The sequence below is a fragment of the Panicum virgatum genome, chromosome 9K, assembly GCF_016808335.1.
Source record: "Panicum virgatum strain AP13 chromosome 9K, P.virgatum_v5, whole genome shotgun sequence".
NCBI classification, from domain to species: domain Eukaryota; kingdom Viridiplantae; phylum Streptophyta; class Magnoliopsida; order Poales; family Poaceae; genus Panicum; species Panicum virgatum.
Window position 1 is genome coordinate 55,073,570 of NC_053144.1, and position 19,705 is coordinate 55,093,274.

At 43.9% G+C, this 19,705-nt stretch overlaps 3 protein-coding genes across 3 annotated transcripts; all 3 read right to left on the bottom strand.

The window, feature by feature from the left end:
• Nucleotides 1-639: 639 nt before the first annotated feature.
• Nucleotides 640-1,155, bottom strand: LOC120648143 (RING-H2 finger protein ATL39-like). The gene has a single exon (XM_039924892.1). The coding sequence runs from the start codon at nucleotides 1,153-1,155 to the stop codon at nucleotides 640-642; it is 516 nt and encodes a 171-aa protein (XP_039780826.1).
• Nucleotides 1,156-8,769: 7,614 nt separating this feature from the next.
• Nucleotides 8,770-9,342, bottom strand: LOC120648811 (E3 ubiquitin-protein ligase EL5-like). Its single transcript, XM_039925462.1, has one exon. It carries the CDS (start codon nucleotides 9,340-9,342, stop codon nucleotides 8,770-8,772), a length of 573 nt encoding a protein of 190 aa, XP_039781396.1.
• Nucleotides 9,343-10,779: 1,437 nt separating this feature from the next.
• LOC120652424 (probable phospholipid hydroperoxide glutathione peroxidase 6, mitochondrial) lies at nucleotides 10,780-19,354 on the bottom strand. The gene is made up of 6 exons (XM_039930240.1): nucleotides 18,996-19,354; nucleotides 18,842-18,918; nucleotides 18,386-18,447; nucleotides 18,138-18,256; nucleotides 11,124-11,291; nucleotides 10,780-11,029 (listed from the first exon to the last, which is right to left on the bottom strand). Exons 1-6 carry the CDS (start codon nucleotides 19,032-19,034, stop codon nucleotides 10,997-10,999), a joined length of 498 nt encoding a protein of 165 aa, XP_039786174.1. The 5' UTR covers nucleotides 19,035-19,354; the 3' UTR covers nucleotides 10,780-10,996.
• Nucleotides 19,355-19,705: the final 351 nt, after the last annotated feature.

Sequence of the window (19,705 nt, forward strand, 5' to 3'; positions counted from 1 at the left end):
TTTCTTGGATTTCTACCTCTGATGCCTCCACTCGCAAAATGCATCTGTCCCATCCCTTGAAATCCTCGCCGCCAAAAAAGAAACGGGAACGAACCCATCAAAACATCGGAGCAAAACTTTTAACGGATCCATGCTGTTGGTACTTCTGCTGAAAAGATTTTATTTGCATTGTTTTCAGTTGACCCAGTGTACGAAAGCCATGTCAATGGAGGGCAGCAGGCTAGCAGCTACTGATTTGCATGCCTTCTTGTCCAGTATAATGAGATTGTCATCGCCTGCCTCTTGGCACCGGAGTTTATATCAGCGAAGCGCATACGACTCAAATCCATCCAATGATCCAAATAGAATAGAGAATTGGGACCTGATCCCCTGCCTTACTTTTGAAAAATGTCCGGTGCACATTAAGCATATCAGTGTCCATTCCTAGGCGGGTTTAGGTGGTGCTATCGCCGGATGTTTACGCGGCAAATCGGCAATCCCATGGGAGCACAGCCCACAAGATTCAAAAACAGAAAACAAGAAAGCAACTTCACGCTCTGCAAATGTGACGTTCACACAACCGAAAACCTTCCATTGGCGACGTCTCACGAAGACGTACAAACGCAAGTCCAGTTCGCCACACGGCAGAAATGGGGGCCATCATACGCTGCCGCCGCACTCCCGAGCCTCTCCGGCGCTCTGCCCCGCGGCTGCGGCGGCGCCGTCCACCGCGGCGCGGCAGAGCGGGCACGTCGAGTTCACGCGGAACCACGCCTCGATGCACAACGCATGGAACCCGTGCCCGCATCCCGGCACCAGCCACGCGGCGGCCTCGCCGTCCCCTAGCTCCGCCAGGCACACCGCGCAGTCGACCTTCTCGGCGCCGCCGCCGAAGCCCGCCGCGGCCACGCGCACGAACGCCGGGAGCGTCGTGCGAGGCGCGAGGCCACGCGAGGACGGCGGCGGGGCGGCGGCGGAGATATCGGCAGCTGCAACGCTGGCGGGGCCGCCGCTTCTGCCTTCGTGCTTCCTGCACTGCCAGACGAAGCGCCAGAAGAGGCAGAGCAGGACGAGGAGGACGCTGACGGCCGCGAGCGCCAACGTGGCGCGGTGGGAGGCGGCGCGCCCGTGCGGCGCCGGCGTTGGGGCAGGGCCACCGCCACCGGCGTCGTCCATCTTCGTGGGCCGGCCGGCGGGCCGGGCTACCACCGGCCACCTAGCTAGCTACCCCGCGCACTGCTGACAAACTAGCAGTTGGGAGACGCCACCGCGGCGCGGAAAGGACGAGCTGTTAAGGGCGCGCCGCGTACGTGTAGGCGTGTACGTACGCCGCTAAGAAGGCATTTGATGTAAGTGCTAATATCCAAAAATGTTATTCTTTCAAATATGAGTGCTATTGGATGGGCTACACTTTAGTCAATACTAAAAAAAATTTAGGGGAACATAAAAACCAACATCTTTCGTGCAAACTATACAAACTTCAATCTGGATCACCGAAATAACATCCAAGGAGGAGTGCAGAGAGAGTGGGAGGGGAGATTTGCAAAAGTGTAATTACTCAATCCAAGGGCGGACGGTTAATTGTACAATTACTTAATTCCTTATGCCCCTTGAATATTGATCCGATGACTCAGATTGAAGTTTGCACAGTTTGCACGAAGAGATTGGTTTGCACATGATATGATGTGTTCCCTTTTAGGTATTAGTTAAAGCGAGCCCAGGCACTCATGTTTGGAAGAACTAGTCTATCAACCCGTGCTCCCGCACGGACTAATTAGAGATATATAATAATTACTTATCTCACGCTCTCTTTAATCAATTTAATATTTTAATCCAATACTGCAAAGATACATATTTATCATTATATAATTGTAATAATACATAAATATGACAGGTTTAGTTACTAACAATTTTTCTCTCACTTTGCATCACATCTCCATATATATTTGATATGTGTTTAGTTGAACATTTTGTTTGAGCTATGTGAACAACATGAGTATTCTTATCTCTTCTCTTATACATGAATATATATATGGGACAAACACATTATGGTTAGCATGTTTATCATCAATCTATAAAAAGTTGAAACAATTGAAACTCTTTCTTACCAAGCTTAGGCTCACCATACCCCTCACGGAGGCCCCACTTGTCAGTTCAAAAGATTTGACGAAAGAGAGGGGGAGATTGGTTTTGTCAAAGTTACCCACTAAAATCTTAATACCTTTTACACCAACAATTTTCTATACCCACCTCTTATACTCGTGTATTACTTTGCTTTAGCACATACTTTTACTTTCTTTTCCACATGCATTTACCCATAATTTGTGTCATTATTTATTTTGCAAGGATAATAATTGACATCATTGTTTATGGAAGGAAAAGAAAAACATATATTGTTTTTTGAAGGAAAATAAATAACATCTTGATGGAAGGAAAATTAAATACGTGCCATAGGCACGTACATCTCTTCTATATAAATAATAACACGAATAATATATTAATAATGCTAGAAATAGTAATTTAAAATTTTATATGGATGCACTTTAAAATTTTTATTATAATAACATAACTTTGATTCAGATTCGGGGTTCATTTTATCTTTTTATTATGTGATGATTGGGTAATATATATGAAAAATTAGAGGATTATTAGATATTATTTTATAATGGCATAAGTGGATAATTTATATGAAGATTAGGTGAGTTACTTTAAATTATTTTTTATAATGCCAGAGGTGGGTAATTTAGATACATGTTTAATGGTTACTTTAGTCTATTTTCATAATGACAAGATGTGTAATTTATTAAAAAAAATAACAAATCCAATGGCTATTATGATTAGAGTTGCTGAATTGATGACTGGATGTTTCTGATTTTTGTGAGAATCTGTAAGATTTCTCTATTTTTTTATATTATCCACCTAAGATCTTAGGTGACTTCATCTGGAGGCTTCAAAAAAAACTTTTAATTAGTAATAGTAAGATAACATTTTGGCGAGTGACGGCGCAGGGAGGTGCGAGCCATGCCCATCCACGAGACGGAGCTTACGGCCGTCCAAGTGGGATGAGCTGGTCCGGCTCTTGCTGGGATGAGTTGGTTTCGGAATCTAGAGAAATATTCCACTCGGGAGCCGCTCTATTATGCTCGCTCTTCAACCAAACGAGGAAGGAACAGCTCTGCTCTTGAACCAAACACTACCTAAGATGCCGAGTGGTGCGCACTACCCAGTTGCTTCGTTTAAGCAGACTAGATTATTACTCCGTTCTGATTTCTGAAGCAAAACAAAAAAGAAAAAGGAGATGCCAGTTTTCAGACTGAAAACTAGCCTCATTACAGTCGATGCTCTAGTGCTCTTGGACCGTATATCATCCGACCATCCACGTGGACTCCACGTCGTGGAGTGGGCAATTACGCAGAGCGACATGTTGAGACCTCGTCGGTGTTGATCTGGTGTAGTGTAGTCGCCTCTCGTCTGCTTGGCTGTTGACAACTTCACCGTTCTTTCTTTAGTCGAACCGGAAGATAACGTGACATGCATGTCTTGATACGATTTTCTCGTCAAGTTATTTCTTTATTGTTTCTGGGGAGCTAAAGTGAAGAAGGTCAGCTGCAGAGTACAACAGGCTCGCAAGTTATTTGAGTCATCTAGCATTTCCTTTCTAAAAAAAAGTCGCCTCGCATCATGAATAGAAGTCGTAATCGAACCTTTCGTCGTCAGGTCATGATCAGTCCTGCGCCATGTGATTTGCAAATCATTTCCTTCCCGGCACAAGGTACTAAGTGGTATATTACCATGCATGTGTGCAGGAAACCTTTTAAAACTTTGAAAGTCGTCGAGTATTTAAACTGATGAGGTGAAAATTAACGTCCATATATACTCTCTCAGTTTCAAAATATATTGGTCCAAAGAAATGGAAATATATCAGGTGCAAACAAATGATTCAGATTGAAGTTTGCATGGTTTGCACGGAGAAATTAGTTTGCACCTGATATGTTTCCCAAAAAAATACCAACTAAACAGAACTAATTTGACGATGTATGTGTTGGTTTGAAACTACTCCCTCCTTCCCTGTTTATAAGGCATACACGTATATCAAGATTCAAACCTTGTCATCTTTGACCAATAATTTGACTATTAAATTTTTATTTTTATAATGCAAATTTCATATGATTGGATTCATAATCAAATATATTTTACAATGATTATAAGTTTATAATCAAAAGTGATATAATATATGATAAATAAATGGTCAAAGTGTTGTTTAGAAGACCGTGTCATGTTCCACCATGCCTTATAAACGGGGAAGGAGGGAGTATATCTCTTCAATTTCTTGCTCACTTCCTTTGCAATCAGCCAGCTCCCAGCTGCTACTTTTCTTGGGATTTTTAGCAGTTCGATATTACTTTTGATAATCTGTGCCAGAGTCGTTATCTAACAGTGTTGATTTGTCATTCAGATGTCTCAGTCGAGGTACAGCTAGCTGACAGCAGCTGATTAGCTAGCTTAAGCACGTGGAATTATGTTGATTCCTGATGGAGCTTCAGTTGTTCACTCGGGACGGCGGAGTCTCTGACACTGTAGTGGTTGACATTATTTTCCTAAAATTAAACTGCTACGGAGGATATGGTGACATTTATTATCGATTTTCTGCGCACATCTGACACTGTAATAGAATTGATAGAATACTCATGTCAACAAGTTGCAATTTTTTTTCCGAAAGCCGGTCTCCAAAGAACTCCGAGGTTAAGCGTGCTTGGCCCGGAGCAATTTGGAGATGGGTGACCGACCGGGAAGTTATTCCCGGGTGCGCACGAGTGAGGACAAAGTGCATAGAAAAGACTTGTGTTGGTCTGTGATGGTAGTCTATGCCCTATAAAACTGCTAGATGTAAGCGGGCCCGACCTCGGGGAGGCGGGAGTTACATGCCCCACTCTATTAGTACGTCATTGAAGCAGGCTATTTTTACAGTTGGATCTATCAAGAAAAGGCACAGAGGGTTTTTCTTTTTAAAGAAAAAAAAGATCGAGGCGGTGATGATGGACTTAAGTCCAGATGTAGAGTATTTGCTTGAACATGCGGTGAGTGCTACTCCCTCCGTTCCGAATGATAAGTCATTCCAAAAATCTTGCTGAGTCAAAGTTTGTCAAGTTTGACCAAATTTATATGATAAAATAATAATATTTATAATACCAATTAAGTATTATTAGATTCTTTGTTAGCTATATATTCATAGTGCACCTATTTGATGTCATAAATCTTTATATTTCTCTCTATAATTTTGGTCAAACTTTGAGATGGTTTGACTCTCCAAAATTTTTGGAATGACTTATAATTTGGAATGGAGGGAGTACTAGGTTACATCTGACAATAAAATTCCCTTTTAAGTTATTGTGATACCAGCTCCACTTGGACGTACAAGTGAACAATGAAGTTCAACTTGCACAAATTATAGAATTTAGGTCCTGTTTGGTTGCCATAAGTCATCCCCTCACTTATGTTGGTGACTTATTTTAAGTCATTTTTCTTAAATCACCTCCTATTTGGTTCTACTGACTAAAGTGTTTTAATATTGTGAAACAAAAACCATTGTGCCTGTAATTAATGCTATTCTGGTCACCTCCTATTTAGTTGTAGTGACTAAAGTGTTTTAATATTGTGAAACAAAAGCCATTGTGCCTGTAATTAATGCTAATCTGGTAGGGTTGGCGCGGGGTGGGGGGGGGGGGAGGCCAAATAAGTCCCTTTAAGCAACCCTTGAGTGACTTATGGATTTAACTTCCACCAATCCATTTTACTCCCTATAAGTCAGGTCTATTTGGATCTCAACTGACTTAAATGGACTTAAAGAGGGGTGACTTAAAATAAATCAGGGTAACCAAAAGGAGTCTTATTTACTGAGTAATTGGTAACTGTCTATTCAAGATCGAGGTCCAGATTGCGCCCACATATGAATATTGGAAGAGGCGACAACTTGATGTACATTGAATAGTATGAATATATAAATGCAAGTTGAATTAGTAATTTCCATTTGCTAATAATAGCAGTACTGCTAGTAGTGTTCATATGGTCCTACATCATTAAAATGGTTTTTATCCATTTTTTTTATTTTTGAGAAACACAGTACAGACGCAGACGCTCACAAACACGCACGCACACTCATCCCTATGAATACACGCACGCAACCGTAGTGTTCATATGGTCCTACATCATTAAAATGGTTTTTATCCATTTTTTTTATTTTTGAGAAACACAGTACAGACGCAGACGCTCACAAACACGCACGCACACTCATCCCTATGAATACACGCACGCAACCGTACCTCTATGAGCACCTCCGGGAGACTGAGCCGGCAAATCCTCGAGATTGACGAAGTCACCACAGACGCTCCGCTGTCGACGGGAACGTCGCCTACAACTGAAAGCACAAATGCCATTAAATCCTAGAAAATTCGCTCCCACGGGGAGTCGAACTCAGGACCTCAGGTGCTACTGAGGCTCTTGTAACCACTAGGCTACATGCCCTTTTGCATTCTTTTTTTATTAATATTCAAATTAATCAACTTCAGAAGTCACTACCTGCCTGCATCTCTGAAGATGCAGCCTGCCTTTTAGATTTTATAGAACACTACTTGTAGTATACAAAATTGATACATACAACATGTTCATGTCCAAAGTCTCCTTAATATTTTTTTTTTGCCTCAGCGGAAAGAAGTGCAAGTTGGCCGGTTGTTTTTATGTGCCGCTTCAAGTACGAAACTGAATTAAATTTGCTTTGCTACCAATCAGATGCGAGTTGACTTACCGAAGCAGGAATATCTTTTTTTTTATTCCTTTAAGCAAACAAGAAGTCATGTGGCTTTGGTATGACCTGGAATATTCATGTCGACTGTTCATGCGTTGTTGGCTTGTTGCTTCTTATATATAGTACACAAGCATTAAATTGTAGGGAGCCTGCATGTATAGTTAATTTGTTAAACAAAACGAAGATAAGCTTGACGGAATTTTCTATCAATATCGGTCCTATGTTTCCCAATTGTCATTTGTATAAGCAGACCATGCAAATTCATACTCATTTGGATTCCTGCAAGAAAATAAAAGGAACAAAATGCTATCGTGATTGTTTGTTAATGACCACGGCATTTGATGTTTCATTCGTCAAGTCAAATGTTTAATCCACTTGTTCCTGTTTCTTTACTGTTTCCAGAATCAATCAACTTACACCAGCCTAAACCCTATCAACACTGCTACAGCCGATTCTCACTTAGAAAATTTGTGCTCTTTGAGGTACCCCTGATCCGTCGTCTTTTCAGTTTAGATCCAATATCTTGTTTGTTATGGTTCTGGTGGACCTGGCAAAAATTTTATTAGAATAGAAATAGCTATCATTATTAATGATCAGTGAAGTCTTTCTGTTTTTTTTGGGGGGAAAAATAGGATTTACATATTTTTTTCTAATATTTCTCATGAGATGCATATCAAAATAATCTCCAATTAAATTAGTGATAGTAAGATGCAAGCAATAGGAGCTGTCCTCACTTCTGGACAATTAGTTACTATTCATTTACGACCAATGGCATTTGGTTCTCCATCCAGATCCATTTGTATCCTTTTTTGTTATATATGCTCTTAGAACTAATCAATTTAAATTATTTCATCAATCTATACAGCAAATATGGAGGTGAAGCCTGCCTTAGATATGTATAACCTACATGTAGAAAATAAAATCCAAGAGAAATTAGGACAGTATGCATCATCCCTCGATTCCCTTTCGCGTAGACTTCGTGAGTTGAAACGAATATTTACATGTGTGAAGTTGCATTAACATTTTTCACCCCAAAAAAATAAGTGAGAATTGCTATTTTGTCTGCGTACTTGAAGTAAGATGTATTGAATTCCGCTGGCACTCTACCAATCATGAATTGACTTCCTTAAAATAGGGATGTCGATTGAACTGATTAATTTCCAAAGAAGCCATGTGGCTTCGCTATGACTTTCTTCATCTCTTGTTGCTATTTACAACTGGCCAAACCTGGTGCTACTCATATCACTCAGGCACTTGTGTTAATTAAAAACCAGCATGTACGTTCGTTCATAAAAGCCAGCATATACAGTTGATTATTCTACCAATGGAATGGAAGAATGACCAAACCAGGACATGCTATCATTTGCATAAGCAGAGTCACCTCTACGTATTACTAGTACTGACCACAGCTGCTTGCTGTGCTTGATTGGATTGTGAGAATTCTGCTTTATTGCGAAAGGCCGGGCTGCCAGTTGGCTAGCCCCGTCCGGTAGCGTCGCGCCCCAACAGGTCCTGAGTTCGATTCTCATCAGAAGCGAATTTCCGGCTGTTGAGGTAAAAAAAAACCCCTCGTTGTGCTCGCCGCGAGGCTTGGCCCTCTCGGGCATGGGCCAGGGTTCGGGGGTTTTCTCTACCCGGGTAAGCTGGTGTGTCTTTCTCTTAATGAAAAAACGGTGGGGCCGTTTCCTCCCCGGGTAGAGTTTTTTAGAATTCTGCTTTATTAAGTGCACATCTGGTTCAACGAAACATAGGAATTATGTTTGCTCATTAGTTCAGAGTTGTATCAGGGTGGCACATCTCATCAATGCTGCAAAGAATAGCCCTGTCTCCGCTGCCTAGAACGCCCAGTGCAAAATTTCATCACAGAGTTGCATTCCAGTAGAAAGTAACAAATAGTAACACAACATTTACAGAAACATATGCAGTAACCCAGCGGGCAGTGTCAACTTCGTTCTGTGCTGTCTCACACGGTCACACACCCAGCTGCATCATATCTTGGGGCATGACTCGCCGGAGCCGCCGTCCGCCACGACGGCGCGGCAGAGCGGGCAGGTGACGTGCGACCGGAACCACCTGTCCACACACTCGGCGTGGAACCGGTGCCCGCACCGCGGCAGGATCCGGGCGGTGTCGCCGTCCCTGAGCTCGCTGATGCACACCGCGCACTCCACCTTCGTCTCGCCGCCCTCCTCCGGGTCCGGGGACGAGCCGTGCACGTACGCCGGCAGCGCCAGGAGGTCGTCCTTCCGCAGGCCGCCCGGCGCCCGCGGCGACGCGCCCGGCGTGCTGGCAGCCGAGGAGGACGCCCCGGCTGCGGCGCCGCCGCCTGCCTCCCGCGCCTGCGGAGCGACGGCGGCGCCGTCCTGGCCCTGGCCTCTTCCCCAGAAGAAGATGCGCCAGACGATGGCGGCGAAGAAGAGCACCGCGACGACGACGTTCCCGGCGACGGCGACCTTCGCGGCCGACCCGTGCAGGTTCCACTGCATGTGCGGCGCCGGAGGGGTGCCGTCCGTTGCCGGCGGTGGCGCGGCGGCGTCGGGCGTGAGGAATCTCCTTGCCATTGCGTCGCCCCCTATGGCTAGCTTTTGGACTCTCGCAGCCGGCCAGAGAGAGGAGAGATCAGGAGATGCCTGTTGCTCGCCGGTCGCCGCGACAGGTTTGGGCTTGGCAGCAGCAACGCTGCCGGCTGCCGTGCTTTATATCTATTCGCTACGGACGGGGAGCTAGGATGGAAGAGCCATGCACGTCGCCATCGGCGCCAGCAGAGAGGATCTCCTCGAAACTAATCTTCTGATCAGCGCGTGCATGCGCTGCAAATTTGCGCTGCGGTATCAGGCCAGCGTGCACTGCCGACGACGGTGAATGTCCAATCAGTTACCAGCGTACGTATACATCTGTAGCAGTCAGGTGATGGTCTGTATGTGACTGAAAAAATTACTTGTATATTTTTCATTCATGAGAACGTAGGAGAGCTGCGCTTTTTTTATATTAGATAGAAAAGTTAATGAGCCGGTTACTGCAACGCCAAATTAAAGCAATCGCCAGACCTGAGCATTCTCACGCTGGAAGGATACCAGTAAGAAATGACCATGCTGGAGGTGATTGCTGAACTTTTCCTGACCGGTCCAAGTTGAAGTTTGCTTAGTTAGTTAACGCATGAGCCCGGCCGGTTGCCACCGGGCGCAGCCACAAACAGACAAACTCCTACTATATACTATGGCAAGTTGGCAACTAATTTCTTTGAGCATCCACGGGCCTCGACCGTTTTAGCACACGCGCTTGTCACCGCGGGAGCTGTTCAAAGTCGCTACTACAACGAGGTCACTGCTGCAACTCCCTGTAAACTACTCGATCGAGCGACAAAACAGAAGAAAATGAAGTACCACTTGTTGCTTGCTCCCAGGTCCACCTAGAAGGAAAATACAATGCCACTAGCAGCGCATGCCACAAGGTCGGCACGACCATACGGAGTACTAAACAAGCAACGTGCTACCTATACATCGATTGTACATTACTGTAAGATTTTACGAAAAAAAAGTTAGTGTCGTATCAGTGTTTATTCTCTGGGAAAAGAAAAGCTAAAGCACACCCGAGTCTTATTCTCTTGATTTCTTTTTGCAGGCTAATGTGCCGTAAAGATTGTTAAGTGTGCTGTCGCCTGTCGGTCTGGTCGGGTTTTTTTTTTGGATCAGTTATTTCTGGGGTTTTCAGGTTTCGGGCTGTCCGGGCCTGCCCAATGCACTGGCTGGTCGGGCTGGGTTTGTGCACGATTATGAGTGGTAAATGACCTAATATTTTGAACTAGAAAATCTAAAGGCCAAGTCTAAAAGGGCCGGATTCTTATCTTATACAATTTCAAGCTAAAAAATTTAAGAGTCTTGTTGGGCTATGAAGAGATCATAGGACCATGGTCTATTACCACCCCTATGCAAGATATTCTCCATCTTTTTTTTAATAGATACCTCAACAGACAACACAGAAAAAACTGTCATCTTTGCAAGGCAAAATTAAGAACAACACAGACACGTTGGATGCTATTTACTGCTAGTAGTAGGGTAGTACAAGATTGGAGAACCATATGAAAGAAAAAGAGCAAATGCAGCACCAAAGTTCGAACCACAGCCTTATTACGACATTTCAGGGGTTCTGAAGCCTGAAGTGCCCGACGCTACGCAGCAGTGCATCTTAGCTCCAGCCTCCAGCAATATGCATGGTTCAAAAACTCCCAAGCAGCTTCTTTATGTCCTGCAGAGACTCACAAAGATAGTGTTATGAGATCAGATGATAGAGGAAAGCTCAACGAGCAGAGCACAATTTGCAGTGCTGAGGTTTCAGAACTTACCTGGATGCTCAGTGGGTAAGTCGTTGGGCCGTAGCGCTCCGCAACACGCCCCTGTTTGTCAACCAAGAACTTGGCAAAGTTCCATTTGATGTTATCGCCAAAAGGGCCGGTTTTGCTGGACTTGAGGAACTTGTAAATCGGCGCAGCATCCTCACCGTTTACATCAACCTTACATGAAAAATTGAGGTAAAATTTTATCATTGATTCTTGGCTGTTTTTATGGTACTTGGGAAGTATAACAAAGTTCACCTATGGAGGTATAAAATTGTTGGAATTATGGACTTGGCCCATTTATTCTAATCAATGCAATAAAAGAATTTAAAGCCCACTATTAAATACTAGGGAATCAATTGCTTAATTCTGTATCGGGATTTGAGGAGATCTCAACCGACTTAAAAGATGGACCTCGTGTACACCACTTGTGAAGCTGGTAAGAGGAGGTCGGTGAACCACGCGCACGCTTGCTCGCCGAGCAGAGCCGTGGGCGCGGCGAGGCGCGGCGAGAACGTTTTGCTGTTGAAAGCATTAAAACAGAGACAATAAAACGTTGGCATTAACAGGTGAATGATGACACAGAATAAAATCTTTGCGGTTAATGAGATTCCTGTGACTCAATTGCACCAGTAATTACTGCTCATCAAAGCCCATTATGACGTCTAGGTTCGTTGAATCTGAGGCACCTCCACGCCTATATAAACCAGGCCCTCCTCCACTCAATCTCACAACACAAACACTCTTGCTTTAGGTACTCCTGCTTAGGAGACCTCTCCCTTCTCCCTATGCTTCTTTCTACATTCCCATCGCTAGCGTTGCGCCTACAGCTCTAGCGAGAGCAGACCTCCGGAATCTCTGCTCGCTGAATGTCCTGCACGGGACGCAGGCAATCAGGTTTTTGGAGAGCGTCTTGACGCGACTACTCGTTCCCTGAATGACTACTTCGTCTACTTTCTGGTGACCGTTCGTGGGACTGCACTGCGAACCTCTTCCTGCATCGACGTCGTTCAGCTACTTCAGGCAAGGCCAGTCGAATAGAATGTCTATTCCAGCTGGTAACGGCGCAACCGGTGCCTCCGGCACTGGTCCCGTCTTGGGGTACACTCTAAACCTATTCTGATTTAATATTTTGTTCATGCTTATTAGTAAGAATAACATAAATACAAGCACATTCTTTGTTCACACATTATCACTCTTTTATGCCATGTAATTGGTAGTAATATTTGGAATTAAAATATACCAAAAATTGTCTAGTTATCTAACAATCCAAAAACCTGAACTTGTTAATAGGCTTTCGGTATCTAGCTTTGCTGCAACAATCAAACCACCACCTTTTGATGGTTCCAATTTATAAACATTGGCAAGAGCGGCTTATACTATTGTTGACAGTGCTGAGAGTGATGCATGTAAAAGAGGGTAAGCCTGAACAGTTCACTCCAGAGGAAGGGAGTGCGTTCGATAGGCTGATACCCTCTTTCGAGGCTACGTCATTAGTGTTCTCGCTGAAAACCTGGTGGATTCTTATGTCCTACTGCCAACTGGCAAAGAATTGTGGGATGCTCTTGAGGCTCAATATGGAGTGTCTGATGCCGGCAGTGAGTTGTATGCGATAGAGCAGTTCCTTGACTATAGGATGGTCGAAGACCGTTCTGTAGTGGAACAGGCTCATGAAATACATATTCTGGCAAAAGATCTCAAAAATTACAGCAAAGAGTCTCCATGTGTGTTACCCGATAAGTTTGTGACCGGAGGTATTATCTCTAAGCTGCCACCTTCTTGGAGGGACTTTGCTACTTCTCTAAAACACAAGAGACAGGAGTTCACCATAGATGGACCCATTGGGACTCTTGATGTTGAGGAGAAGGCGAGAGCAAAGGACATACGTGGGAAAGGAGTTGTTGGTGCTTCTAGCGCCAATCTTGTTCAGAAGAACAACTCCCACAAGAATAAGAAAAAGTCACCGCAGAGCCAACCAAAGACTAGGCAGACAACCACCTTCAAGAAGAAGAAGAAGAAGGGAGCTTGCTATGTGTGCGCTAGTACGGAACACTTTGCTGCAAAGTGTCCGAACTGCAAAGGCAACGACTCCGCCAACATGGTCATTAGCGAGCCTGGAGGAACATCGGGTTACGGTAATTAATTACCTACAGTTCTTTCAGTTTTTTGTTCACCCGAGTGGTGGGTTGACACTGGTGCTAATATTCATGTTTGTCCTGATGCTTCTTTGTTTTCTTCTTACCAGGACGGCGGGACTTCCTCCTTGCTGATGGGGAACGGATCGCATGCGCGTGTTCTTGGTATTGGTACGGTAAATCTGAAGTTTACTTCGGGAAAGACCGTGCAGCTGAAGAACGTGCAGCATGTCCCCACCATCAAGAAGAATCTAGTCAGCGGCTCTCTACTGTGTAGAGATGGTTTTAAATTAGTCTTTGAGTCCAATAAATATATCTTATCTAAATTTGGTACTTTTGTTAAAAAAAGTTATGAAAGCGGAGGCTTGTTCCGTCTTTTTTTGACAGATGTTTGTAAGAAAGTCGCTTACAATATTATTAACGTTGATGAAATAAATATTTAGCATTCGAGGCTTTGTCATGTTAATTTTGGTTGTATGATGCGCTTAGCTAATTTGAGTTTAATTCCAAAGTTTACTTTTGTCAAAAATTCTAATTGCCATGTATGTGTTGAATCAAAACAAACTCGCAAGCCTCATAAGGCCGCTGAGGCGAGGAGCTTGGCACCCTTAGAATTAATTCATTCCGATTTGTGCGAAATGAATAGAGTGTTGACAAAAGGTGGTAAAAGATATTTCATGACTTTGATCGATGACTGCACTAGATTTTATTACATCTATTTGTTGAAGTCAAAAAATGAAGCTTTACACTACTTTAAAATCTATAAAGCTGAAGTAGAAAACCAACTTGAGAGAAAGATCAAAAGAGTTAGGTCAGATCGTGGTGGCGAGTACTTCTCAAATTTATTCACTTTATTCTGCGAGGAACATGTTATTATTCATGAGAGGACGCCTCCCTATTCACCTCAGTCAAATGGGATTGCCGAAAGAAAGAACCGCACTCTAACGGATTTAGTTAACGCCATGTTAGATACAGCGGGACTTTCCAAGGAATGGTAAGGTGAGGCTATATTGACTGCATGTCATGTTATAAACCGTGTCCCTATAAAAAATAAAGAGATAACACTATTCGATGAATGGGAGAAGAAAAGGCCAACACTTTCATACTTACGTACATGGGGTTGTTTGGCAAAAATGAGTGTGCCAATAACCAAGAAACGTAAGTTTGGACCTAAAACTGTGGATTGTGTCTTTCTAGGTTATACTATTCACAACATTGGGTATAGATTTTTAATAGTGAAATCTGGAGTACCTGACATGCATGTTGGTACTATAATGGAGTCCAGAGATGCTACATTTTTTGAAAATATTTTTCCTATGAGAGATGGAACAAGTTCATCTAGGCAAGAGTTCATCGAGGATGATAGCTCTGCTGAGCCGATAAGACACAATGAACCTACACTTGTGGAAAATTCTGAGGAGGATAACAATGATGCTCCTAGAAAGAGCAAGACACAAAAGACTGTAAAGTCTTTTGGTGATGATTTCATTGTATACCTCATGGATGATACACCCAGAACCATTGAAGAGGCATATTCATCTCCTGATACTAACTATTGGAAGGAAGCAGTGAGGAGTGAGATGGATTCTATTATGTCTAATGGAACCTAGGAGGTCGTTGAATGTCCTTATGGATATAAATCTGTTGGATGCAAGTGAGTGTTCAAGAAAAAGCTTAGGCCAGATGGTACTATTGAAAAGTACAAGGCCAGACTTGTGGCCAAGGGTTATACCCAAAAAGAAGGAGAATATTTCTTTGACACTTATTCACCAGTTGCCCGATTGACCACAATTCGAGTGTTACTTTCCCTGGCAGCCTCTTATGGTCTTCTCGTTCATCAGATGGACGTTAAGACGGCTTTTCTTAATAGAGAATTAGAAGAGATCTATATGGATCAGCCAGATGGGTTTGTATCAAAGGGTCAAGAAGGAATGGTTTGTAAATTGTTGAAATCTTTATATAGTCTCAAACAAGTGCCTAAGCAGTGGCATGAAAAGTTCGACATAACTTTGACGTCTGCTGGCTTTGTTGTGAACGAAGCTGACAAATGTGTGTACTATCGCTATGGTGGGGCTGAAGGAGTGATTTTGTGCATTATGTGGATGGCATACTAATTTTTGGCACTAGCCTTAATGTGATTAAGGAAGTGAAAGAGTTTTTATCTCAAAGTTTTGAGATGAAGGATCTGGGAGAAGCTGATGTTATTCTTAATATAAAGCTGGTAAAAGAGAGCAATGGTGGGGTGATTCTTACACAGTCTCACTATGTGGAGAAGATGTTAAGTCGCTTTGGTTATAGCGACTATAAACCTGTCTCAACATCATATGATGCCAGTTTAATTCTTAGGAAGAACAAAATGATAATGCGAGATCAGCTGAGATATTCTTAGATCATTGGTTCATTGATGTATTTAGCTAGTGCTACAAGACCTGACATCTCGTTTGTTATAAGCAAACTGAGCCGGTTTGTTTCAAACCCGAGAGATGATCATTGGAAGGCTCTTGAAAGAGTAATGCGCTATCTAAAAGGGACAATGAACTATGGAATTCACTACACCGGGTACCCAAGGGTACTAGAAGGGTATAGTGATTCAAACTGGATTTCTGATGCTGATGAGATAAAGGCCACAAGTGGATATGTGTTTACACTTGGTGGTGGAGCTGTTTCCTGGAAGTCTTGCAAGCAGACCATCTTAATGAGGTCAACTATGGAAGCAGAACTCACAGCATTAGATGCCGCCACTGTTGAGGCTGAGTGGCTTCGTGAGCTCCTTATGGACTTACCGATAGTTGAAAAACCGATACCGGCAATTCTAATGAACTGTGACAATCAAACGGTGATTGTCAAGGTGAACAGTTCAAAGGATAACATTAAATCATCTAGACATGTGAAAAGGCAGTTGAAATCTGTCAAAAAATTGAGAAACTCCGGAGTTATAGCCTTACTATGTTCAGACGGCTAAAAATCTGGCAGATCAGTTTACAAAGGGTCTTTCACGGAATGTGATAGACAATGCATCTATGGAATTGGGCTTGAGACCCACGTGAGTCATTCTATAGTGGTAATCTGTCCTATGTGATCGGAGATCCCGTGAAGTAGGATGGTGAAACAAACTAAAGTCTGACTGAGAGAAGAAAACTTTTGTGAAAAAGGCTCATTTCGTGTATAAGGTGCATTTCTCTTCTAATCTGTATGACAGGTCGGTCTATACCTTAATGTGTTCCAGGTGGTTTCTTTAAAACAAATGAGTTGTTTTCTTAAAACAAAGATGTTGTCCTATAGAACATCTGAAAGAAACACACATATATGAGTCTGACTACTGGTCATAATCTATGAGAACCGAGTATTCTCTAGAAACTCATGAAAGGCTTGGAGTATGACTTATAAGGTCCAAATCGCGGGGATGCTTATGCAGCCTAGTACCAGTGTAGGGCTCTGGTCAAACTTGTTTGCACAAGACTGGCAATTCAAGGCATAGTCCATTGTACAGTTGTGAATAAGTGTAGTCTTTGTCCTAGATGGAAATTCAACTTAACAGTCTCCGTCAAATACTGGTATATCAATGAGGGAATGAGAGCATTTCTAGTGTGACTTGAAAATTCTTGGTGGGGATTGTTGGAATTATGGGCTTGGCCTATTTATTCTAATCAATATAATAAAAGAATTTAAAGCCCACTATTAAATGCTAGGGAATCAATTGCTTAATTTCGTACTGGGATTTGAGGAGGATCTCAACTGACTTAAAGGGTGGACCTCGTGTACACCACTTGTGAAGCCGGTAAGAGGAGGTCGGTGAACCACGCGCGCGCGCTCGCTCGCCGAGCCGAGCCGGGCCAAGGCCGAGGGCGAGGGCGTGGCGTGGCGTGGCGTGGCGAGGCACGGCGCGGCGCGGCCGGTCGGACGGGCGGTGCGTGTGCGTGTGCGTGGCGCGGCCGGACGTGACGTGACGTGCAGGTGCAGGTGCGACGTGATGTGCTGAGATGAGAGAACGTTTTGCTGTTGAAAGTATTAAAACAGAGACAATAAAACATTGGCATTAACAGGTGAATAATGACACAGAATAAAACCTTTGCGGTTAATGAGATTCCTGTGACTCAACTGCATCAGTAATTGCTGCTCATCAAAGCCCATTATGACATCCAGGTTCGTTGAATCTGAGGCACATCCATGTCTATATAAACCAGGCCCTCCTCCACTCATTCTCACAACACAAACACTCTTGCTTCAGGTACTCCTATTTAGGAGACCTCTCCATTCTCCCTCTGCTACTTTCTGCATTCCCATCGCTAGCGTTGCGCGCACAGCTCTAGCGAGAGCAGGCCTCCGGAACCTCTGCTCGCTGAAGGTCCTGCACGGGACGCGGGCAATCAGGTTTTTGGGGAGCGTCTTGACGCGACTGCTCGTTCCCTGAACGACTACTTCGTCTACATCCCGGCGTGAACGAACGACTACTTCGTCTACTTTCTGGTGACTGTTCGTGGGACTGCACTGCGAACCTCTTCCTGCATCGACATCGTTCGGCTACTTCAGACAAGACCAGTCGAATAGAATGTCTATTCCAGCTGGTAACGGCGCAACCGGTGCCTCCGGCACTGGTCCCGCCTTGGGGTACACTCTAAACCTATTCTGATTTAACATTTTGTTCATGCTTATTTGTAAGAACATAAGCACATTCTTTGTTCACACATTATCACTCTTTTATGTTATGAAATTGCTAGTAATATTTGGAATTAAAATATACCAAAAATTACCTAATTATCTAACACAAATTTGGTACCTAGGTATACCTCCCTAACGATACCTTTCAAAGATCCTAAAAGGACTCCTATTGTTTTCAGTTTAGAAACGTACAAAAGGAGCCAGAAGTATTCCGCGTGCACAATTATACCTTGTCGAAAATTGGATACTTGGCCTCGAAGCGACTGCAAACAAACTGGACGATCTCCTCGTTTGTGCCTGGTTCTTGCCCACCGAACTGGTTGCATGGGAAAGCAAGGATCTCAAAACCTGAAGTAATCACACATCAAATTGACAGCAATTTTAGTACGTTATCAGTAAACACGGTTCAACTAATCTGCATGATCAACTGAGAGCATAAACAAAAGAAAGATACTCAGTAATTCGAATGTAACCCACCCTGGTCCTTATACATCTCATATAGCTGGCCAAGCTCCGTGTAGTTGGAATTGGTCAAGCCACTGCAATGGTTACACACAAGCAGCTCTATTAGTTCAAAATTAGCAAAGTTTCCTTTCGAAGAACATTAACTCGGCGAAGATTCATGAGGACATGAAGCACAATAGTACAAACAAACAGAAAAAAGAAGAAACAGTTCCATGACACTTAAATCTGTACATATGTTCTAATTAGCAGGGACTAAACATTTTTTTTGTCCAATTCCGACCAGTTTGTCCGCTTACGCTTAACAAGTCCACAGGTAGCCACTTTATGTGCACAAACTAAAGCACACTCTGCTAAGCACAGTTTATACTGTAGTATATCCATGTATGGATACATGTATGAACAGCTTCCACACGTAAGAGGAAAAGACAAAACCTGACAGAGAGGAGCAATAAGGATTGCTATGCATACCACCGAGACGCCACATTGACGATGAGCAGGACCTTCCCCTTGTAGGTGCTCAGGGGCACGTCTCTGCCGCTCGCATCCTACGCGCAATGCAAATACATACATCTTCTGAGTCAAGCGTTAGTAAGGGAGCTGGGGTGCTTAGTAGCAGGCGGACCTTGACGACGAAGTCGTGGACGGAGCTGGCAGCAGCCATGCTGAAAGCTGAACTGAAGCACGCAGCGCGATCGAGCTTGCCGGCCGGCCGCTAGCTGAGACGATGAGCAAGTGAGCAACGGTGCGCGGTACGGCGCCGGGGATGCCGCCGAGATTTTATAGCGGAGGGGATGCGCCGCGCCGCGGCCGCGGACTGCGCGCGCTTGACGGTTTCGTCGTCCGTGACGCGGGTGTTGCGCCATCTCAGGCTGGCAGCGGCAGGCTGGAGAGATTCTTGGTCCGTACAAGGAGATGGAACAGGGAATGATGGCGCGGGAGGGCATAAACCCCAGGATCTTCCCTCCTCATCAGCCTTGTAGTTAACGCCTGAAAATATTATTGGCACGGGTTTATTAATTTGGCTCCGCGTTTAGTATAGATCCGACAGCAGGTTACGTACGACTACTTGCTTCCAGACAGGGGCAGTTCCAGGTTTCCATGGGCAACTGTCCACCAAACATAAAGAATGTGAAAAAACGGGCAAGAACATCAGCAAAATGATCCAGTTTCTTTTTACTGTTCTACAAGCATAAGTGGCGAGGTTTCTGTTAAGGCCCTGCTTTGATAACTGGGAAGGATCGAACAAGAACAGGAAGGATCAGAGGAGCGGAAGGGAGCAGAGGAGCAACGAGAGGAAGAAGAACGAGATTGGGGACGAGTTCTTCTATCTGG

Coding starts and splice junctions, on each gene's coding strand:
- LOC120648143 (XM_039924892.1), bottom strand. CDS start 1,155: ATGGACGACGCCGGTGGCGGTGGCCCTGCCCCAACGCCGGCGCCGCAC.
- LOC120648811 (XM_039925462.1), bottom strand. CDS start 9,342: ATGGCAAGGAGATTCCTCACGCCCGACGCCGCCGCGCCACCGCCGGCA.
- LOC120652424 (XM_039930240.1), bottom strand. CDS start 19,034: ATGGCTGCTGCCAGCTCCGTCCACGACTTCGTCGTCAAG. Junction 18,919..18,995: donor TCCACGACTTCGTCGTCAAG/GTCCGCCTGCTA, acceptor CATTGCGCGTAG/GATGCGAGCGGCAGAGACGT. Junction 18,257..18,385: donor TGAGATGTATAAGGACCAGG/GTGGGTTACATT, acceptor TGATTACTTCAG/GTTTTGAGATCCTTGCTTTC.